General features: G+C 41.6%; 1 protein-coding gene and 1 long non-coding RNA gene across 2 annotated transcripts; both read right to left on the bottom strand.

Moving 5' to 3' along the window:
* Positions 1-696: 696 nt before the first annotated feature.
* LOC137247898 (gametocyte-specific factor 1 homolog) lies at positions 697-1516 on the bottom strand. The gene is made up of 2 exons (XM_067778828.1): positions 1172-1516; positions 697-1112 (listed from the first exon to the last, which is right to left on the bottom strand). Exons 1-2 carry the CDS (start codon positions 1343-1345, stop codon positions 825-827), a joined length of 462 nt encoding a protein of 153 aa, XP_067634929.1. The 5' UTR covers positions 1346-1516; the 3' UTR covers positions 697-824.
* Positions 1517-4228: 2712 nt separating this feature from the next.
* Positions 4229-7670, bottom strand: LOC137247897 (uncharacterized). The gene is made up of 4 exons (XR_010951930.1): positions 7412-7670; positions 6812-7017; positions 6508-6739; positions 4229-4714 (listed from the first exon to the last, which is right to left on the bottom strand). It is a non-coding gene; the product is annotated as an uncharacterized lncRNA (long non-coding RNA).
* Between the last annotated feature and the right edge of the window lie 67 nt (positions 7671-7737).

Here is a 7737-nt window from a genome sequence, read left to right as displayed (position 1 = left end):
TGGATTCACCGGGCAATTCCCGGCATAAATGTCCAACGCCTGTTTGTGGAGTTCACGAAGGACCTGCTTGTGTTTTTTGCTTCATACGGCTGAGTTCTCAGGTGCCGTGTTTCCTCAAAATGCTTACGGAGATGACTCCTTAAGTCCCTGGGCGGTGCTGGCTCATCAATCAGATGTCTGTTGGGATGCCCAGGTTCGTGGGTATTCAACAGGAACTGTTTGGTTAGCATCTCATTTCTCTTCCTGACCGCCTCTATGACCGCCGAACACCACCTATATAGTGAGGTCAAAGAGCTCAACACTAAGGAGCACAACGAAATGCTGACCAGCAGTTTTTCCTAAACTGTCACAAACCGGGACATCCTAGCAAACAACTGCTTGATCTAACCCATAACTAATCTATGTCCTTCATGCGATATGTCCCCACATGACACCAACCATCTTTTCAATTATAATGTGGAACCTGTTCCTCTTCACACCAATCTCACTATGGTCCGCGCCTGTTGAAGCGAGCAGTTTCCTTGTACTCCCGTTAAGCGAAGTTTGATGACAATTTGTGAGTGCCCATTGAACGGGGCGAAGTACTGTTAACTCAACACCAACAACGAACCCTCTGGCACTAGCCCAGTAACAGCGCGCATTTGCTCGACCCTTGAAATCTTCGGGAAGACTCGAATCCATGAAAGAACTGCGATATTTTATCTAACCAGTTCACCAGATTGCTTTATTACAATAAATTTATTACATAAAAATTAATTAAAAATGGGTACATACTTAGTATGCAGCTTAATGTATATAAACTCTATACACAACTTATAAAAAAGTCAATATTCTTCCTCATCCTCAAATTTTTGCAAACGTCTCTCCTCCTCTACCCTAAATATTCTACGTTGAGAAGGCTGCACGCCTAAAGGCTGGCGAATAATAGGCATATTCGACGCATAAACGTCTGGATTATAACTACCAGCGTCAGTGTCGTCCCAATTTTCTTCACATTCAATAGGAGCATGTTTTACACCATTCGCTATCTCCGCATCAGCACTACATCCTTTCACATCCTCGTACATGTAATGCAAGACTATTTTACGATCTGGACAAGAAGCTAAATGGTACTAAATGTATTTTCGATTATCATTATTGCATTCGTATTTATAACTAAATACGTTCTTACCTTGATTTCAGGCTCCGGTACCATGTGCGTTTTGTTTAAAGGACATTCGTATAACTCAACGTCTGGATAATTCAAGCGACATTTCATCAAATGCATCTGCAGACGTTTCCTCAACATACGATGTCCACTATCATATGGGCAGGTGATAAGTTCTTCGTCGCTAATATTTTCCATTTATACGTTTATTTTGCTTTTTATGACAAAGAAAAAAACTGATTCAACAATTTTTTAGCACCAGTTAACCGTACACAACGCGAAAAACTTCGTTAAAAATGTGGAATAAAAAATAAATTCCAAAATTTGACAGCGTGTGGTTTGGGTGGCAAGTTGCCATAGCGAAGTATAATTTACGTCGAAATATCGATTTTGAACATTCATTTATCGTTGTCGACGATAACCGTGATGATTCAACGTCGTTTGGGAGCCTATGGAATTATGTAAGAATTGTCTACAACAGGTGTCGATTGTTAATAATTGCCGTCATCCAGTGAGTTTTACAGCTCCGGCTCCCGCTCAATTCTCACGTTAATGCTCTGGATCATTGAGAAACTTGAGAAGCAGATGTCGTGATATTTTCGCACACGTGAAGTGTGATAAGCAGATGTCGCCGCTGTTTTTCATTTAACTCATACCAGAGAATTTGTACAAATTCTCTGCTGATACGGTGAAAAGCTAAGCAGCGGCATCTAGTTTTGAAAAAGTCAGTTTATTAAAGACAGCGTTGCCAAACTAAAGACAAGTAATTAACAAATTATCTGGCTCACAAATTGAATCAGACTTCTATCTGGATTTATCTGGCTAAAATCGTTGTTGTTGCATTTACATGCAAAATTATTTATCTGGCTCAGGCTCTTTGCCACCGGATGATGGCTAATGTCGGGATAGTACAGGTTAGTATAATATGTATGAGAAGGAAACAATTTCTTTCTCTTTCTAACACTGCCGTTTGATGGTTTGACACTTCGGCATGGCGGAACTATTCAAGGTGGCAGCATGGTGACATACCTACAAACATAAATAAAAATTCCATGTACTTTGTTTTTGTAAATTCGATGGACATATGTCAAAGTTGGCCTGCTCCGGATGTTGATGTATCAAATCAAGTAAAAAAAGTTTATAATCAGCTGTCCAATGCTGCCACCTTGCGTCGTTCCGCCATGCACTTCGGTCAGTGTCAAACTATTGTGGAACTCAATGGAACATGCGTTTGACACTGAAAGCAGTGTCAAAATTACCGGAGTTGCTGTCGTTGAAATCGACGCAGGGAAACAAAAAAAGGAGGGGAATATCAGAAATGGGTTGCTTTGATGGTAAATTTTTTTGAACGAATTTAGTATGAAAATGTAGTGCACATATAGAATGAAGCCAAAAAACACAAGCAGGTCCTCAGTTAACTGCACAAACAGGCGTCGGACTTCTATGCCAGGAGTTGCCCGGTGAATCCTGTTGTTGTTGTTGTTGTTGTAGCAATGCGTGCCCCACCTAATAGCCGCGACCGATCACAAATTGTCATCAATATCCTCTAACGGGAGTCCAAGGAAACTTGCCGTTTCAACAGGGGTGGACCATAAGGAAAGAGGTGTTAGAGGCGTTGGTTCCACATTACAATTAAAGAGATGGTTGGTGTCATGTGGGGACACATTGCAAGTGGGGCATACATTTTGTATGTCGGGGTTGATTCTGGATAGGTAAGAGTTTAACCTGTTACAGTATCCAGAACGAAGTTGAGCAAGAGTGACACGCGTTTCCCTGGGGAGTATGCGTTCCTCTTCCGCGAGTTCTGGATATTTTTCTTCAAGTACTGGGTTCACCGGGGAATTCCCGACATAAAGGTCCGTCGCCTGTCTATGGAGTTCACCAAGGACCTGCTTGTGTTTTTTCGCTTCATACGGCTGGGTTCTCAGGTGCCGTATTTCCTCAAAATGCTTACGGAGATGACTCCTTAGGCCCCTAGGCGATGCTGGTTCGTCAATCAGATGTCTGTTGTGATGCCCAGGTTTCTGGGTATTCAACAGAAACTGTTTGGTCAGCATCTCATTTCTCTCCCTGATGGGGAGTATTCTCGCCTCATTATGCAGATGGTGTTCTGGGGACATAAGAAGACAGCCCGTGGCGATTCTGAGAGCAGTATTTTGGCAGGCCTGTAGTTTCTTCCAGTGGGTAGTTTTTAGGCTTGGCGACCATATGGGTGACGCGTAGCACGTAATCGGCTGGCTAATTGCTTTGTATGTGGTCATGAGCGTTTCTTTATCTTTTCCCCAGGTATTGCCAGCAAGGGATTTGAGGATTTTATTACGGCTCTGAATTCTCGGAACAATTGCGGTTGCGTGCGCACCAAAACGTAGATCCTGATCAAACGTCACACCCAAGATTTTGGGGTGTAGGACAGTCGGTAGCGTCGTGCCATCGACGTGTATGTTCAATATGGTCGACATTTGGGGCGTCCATGTTGTAAATAAGGTCGCGTAATCCTCTACCCAAAGAACAATACCCAAAACTTGCAGAGGAGGAACGCATTCCCTCGAACACTCTAGCTCAATTTTGATCTGGATGCTGTAACCGGTTAAACTCTTACCTATCCAGAATCAACCCCGACATACAAAATGTATGCCCTGCTTGCAATTGTAATGTGGAACCAACGGCTCTAACACCCCTTTCATTATGATCCACCCTTGTTGAAACAGCAACCCTACAAGACGAAGATAACCACCCTACAAGACAGGTACCCGTTACCTAATCGATTACTTAATCGTCACCAATGGCTTGTTCACCAATTATCGTCTTAATGACTTTTACATTGCTGTCGTGAAAAAGGTAACGCATGCGCTCTCTCAAAATAGTGTACGTGTGACTTGCTTTCTCGCTCCTACCTATTGTGTTTTCGACATTTCTTCTCGCTCGATGTTATTTACATTTTTAAGTTACTTCATTAGGTATGTTTTCGTTATCGCTAACGAAAACATACGCAACAACAACAACACGGGTAACTGGCCTATCGGTTACCCGTATCGGTTACCTTCTGTCAAATCGCTTTTTTCATGAATGAAACGCGTCCTTTATGTTCAGATAATATTTAATTATAAATAATTCATATATACAATGTTTTTTTTACAATTTAAATTATTTCCTTATTACTCTAGTGAACTTTACATATGTGTATATTGATATGTACAAGTTAATTAAGTACAATAACGTCTATTAATAGCTGTGCCCTTTCTGAAACTTTCGAAGCTCAGTGATGATGCTCAATTTTTCCTGCGCTGGTGGTGTTATTCAACATCAGTTTGCAGAGCCATATGAGTTTTGTAGGGATAATACCGGAAGCCCCAATTCGTGCTATAAAAGTCGATTTACAGGTGATATTGATCCTTTGGTCTTGACCCTTTCCCATAGTATGCGTGTTAGCGCTTTATCTGTGGTACTAAAAACGCGGGGGGATAGTTGTCGCAGTTTTATTATAATTTGAGCAAATTTATGTTCTTCCTTCAGCTACAGCTGGAATATTTGGATATTGCTATGCGCACATCGTCAAAAACAAATTACCTAGAATGAGAAAGAAACTAATATCAGTAAGGATAGATTAAAGTTTTTAATATATTTAACCCGAAAAGTGTTCTATAAATAGGGCTCCACAATTAGCTCTTTTCTGAGAGGCCAAAGTCACAAGGGACTCAAGGAGATTTCAGATAACTAGAAAAAGGGGTACCCGAAGATACTTCGCTGTTGCATTCATAGAGAACACAACATTATAACAAGGGATAATTGATTGATGTTACGAAGGAAATTAGACGTGCTACAAAAACAAACAAATGCAGATAACTGTTTAATTCAACAACAACAACAACAACTGTTTAATTCATTATCCGAAGTTCTTGTATGGACGTGCAGTATGAAAAGTGCAAAGTACTGCTAAAACTGATTTCCCCGAGTAACCCGGGAACGAATTGTTGTGACTACGCCTATCCTTCTTTAGCAGCAGGGTCTAGAACCAGATCCCTGTTGGACAAGAAAATAAACGTTTGGTTATCTCCAAGTTGATCATATTCTATTACAGAATATACTCGTTTGCTGCATCCGACCAGTACATCCAGCGGATTAGGGGATCAGAATATACCCGCGGTAGGTATGCCTGTCGTAAGAGGCGATTAAAATACCAGATTCAAGGGGCTGTGTAGCGCAACCCTTCAGTTTGCCAGCGCAATATATAGCTTCTCCAAACCCAATTGTCAACCTCACCTATCCGCGGCGAATCCTGTTTCACTACCAGACACGGCTCTGGCGACCCCAAGCTCCTCATGGAACTTGGGGGTGGAGAGGGGGAATGGCCTGAAGGTTTAATGTGGCCACATAAATCGTTCCCGAGATGGTCGGGCTAGCACCTTAATGGTGCTGTGGTACCGGAGCGTACCGGATCTGTATCCGGCAAAGGACCATCACATCGATAACACTCCCCAAAGCCTTCGGGGAGCAACCTTATCGCTACAACAACAATAACAACAACAGTACATCCAATTTTCCCAGGTTTTCTGGGCTCAGCAAGGGTATCCTCCTGAATGGTGCATTTGTTGCACGCTGCTGCCAGGCCGCTCACCGAACAACACAAGACACGACGGAACTTTCCTTGGGACACCCAAGGTCACTAACGCTTCTCATGGCTCCAGCGGGTTAGGGGGCTTAGAGTATACCCGCGGTAGGCATGCCTGCGTAAGAGGCGATTAAAATACCAAATTGGTTCAGGGGCTGTGTAGCGCAATCCGTTCAATGGGTTGCCAGCGCAATATATAGCTTCTCCAACCCAATTGTGAACCTCACCTACCCGTGGCGAATCCTGTTTCTTTAACAGCCGAGGCTCTGGCGACCCCATGTTCCTTATGGATCTACATTTGAAGGCGCTTAGTTAGCTGACATCGCTTACTTAAACGGTTGATTCTAAAGTAAAAACCAGAACAATATATAGGTTAGGTTGAACTGGCGGGTTCATGGCGACCTCACATAGACTGAATGAGTCCGTAGTGTTACCAGAAGTTTGTTTTAACGGCCAAGCTAAAAACCCTATCAACAACCAGGTAAGTAAGGTGTTGATGTCCTCTCTTAACGCAATGTAATGACAACTGCGATGCAGGGAAAATGACAAAAATCTTGCAAATCTACTGATAATAATTAATTATTGCCTCCCCTTCTATGCAGTTCTATGCATACATACATACTCTCCAAACGCTAATTAAAAAAATTAATTGGTTTTCTCATGAACTTCGAACTCTGTCGTATTTGAATTCTTCAGTTGATTATCAACAAAAGCCTGACAAATTATTTAATATGGTAGCCAATTTACTTACCCTTTCTGGTGCGATGATTCCTGGACAATCGGGCCTGACTAGACGCGATTTTTTTTTGCCTTAAGAGAGCGTGCTTAACGCGAACCATATCATGTTATGGCACACCTTTGGTGATGCAAAAAATCAAAGCCATTTCTGCTTCTAATGCTTCTAGGATAGCAGCAGCAGCTCCCGGTGGCGCCACATAAATACCAGTTGCATGCCGATCAGTTGCCTTTTTTGCTCCGGCTACCTATTCAATTTTAATTCACATTACATTATCTACTAATGCAATTTTTAATCACTACAAATCAATATAAATTACCGAAGCAAATACTGGCAAACCAAGATGCGTAGTTCCACCCTTTTTTAGGGAAATACATCCAACCAGTTTGGTACCGTATTCCAAAGCATGTTGCTTGTAAAGTACCTTGTATCCTTGGCAAATGACACGTGAATCTGCATTTAATTGTAGATTTCCTCTGATTTTGCCATATTCTGAGCTGAATCGCAACCCGGCGTAGATGCTATCTATTAGAATAATATAACATTTTTTTATTATTTAAAAATGCCCATATGTACGTATGAATGAAAATTAGAAAGTAAATAATGTTGTTGTTGTAGCGATAAGGACACTCCCCGTTATCGACTTTGTTGGTCCTTTGCCGGATGCAGATCGGGTACGTTCCGGGAACCATTAAGGTACTAGCCCGACCATATCGGGAGCGATTTAGTTGACATGAAACCGTGTAGGCCATTCCGTCGATTCTATACAACTTAATATGGTAACGATTTAAAAGACGGTGCACCACCTAATTTTTATCAAAAATTATCAAACGTGGAATCAGAAGACGCGCCTCGAGCTCCGTTTTTATTATTATTTGATATTTTTAAATTGGCGGTGTACCGTCTTGTAAAACGTTACCCTTAATATTATTTTGGGCGAAGGCCGCCAACGCAAAAAGATGGTCTCTGCAGCAAAATTTTTAATTTCCGTCACATGTCACAACTAAAATTAACTTAATGTTATTTTGGGCGAAGGCCGCCAACGCAAAAAGGTGTTCTCTGCAACAAAATTTTAAATTTCCGTCACATGTCACAACTAAAAGCACAAGATATTTTTCGTTGTAAACAAATATATATTTTTTTGCGTTTCAATGTTTTCCGGAATAATTAATGAACTGTCATTTCGATGACAGCATGAAACGTCGATGTGTTAGTGGAGAGCGAAAAAAGCTTTGAATGGGTGAG

The sequence above is a fragment of the Eurosta solidaginis genome, chromosome 4 (assembly GCF_040869045.1).
Source record: "Eurosta solidaginis isolate ZX-2024a chromosome 4, ASM4086904v1, whole genome shotgun sequence".
NCBI lineage: Eukaryota > Metazoa > Arthropoda > Insecta > Diptera > Tephritidae > Eurosta > Eurosta solidaginis.
This window is presented reverse-complemented; position numbering and strand designations above follow the sequence as displayed.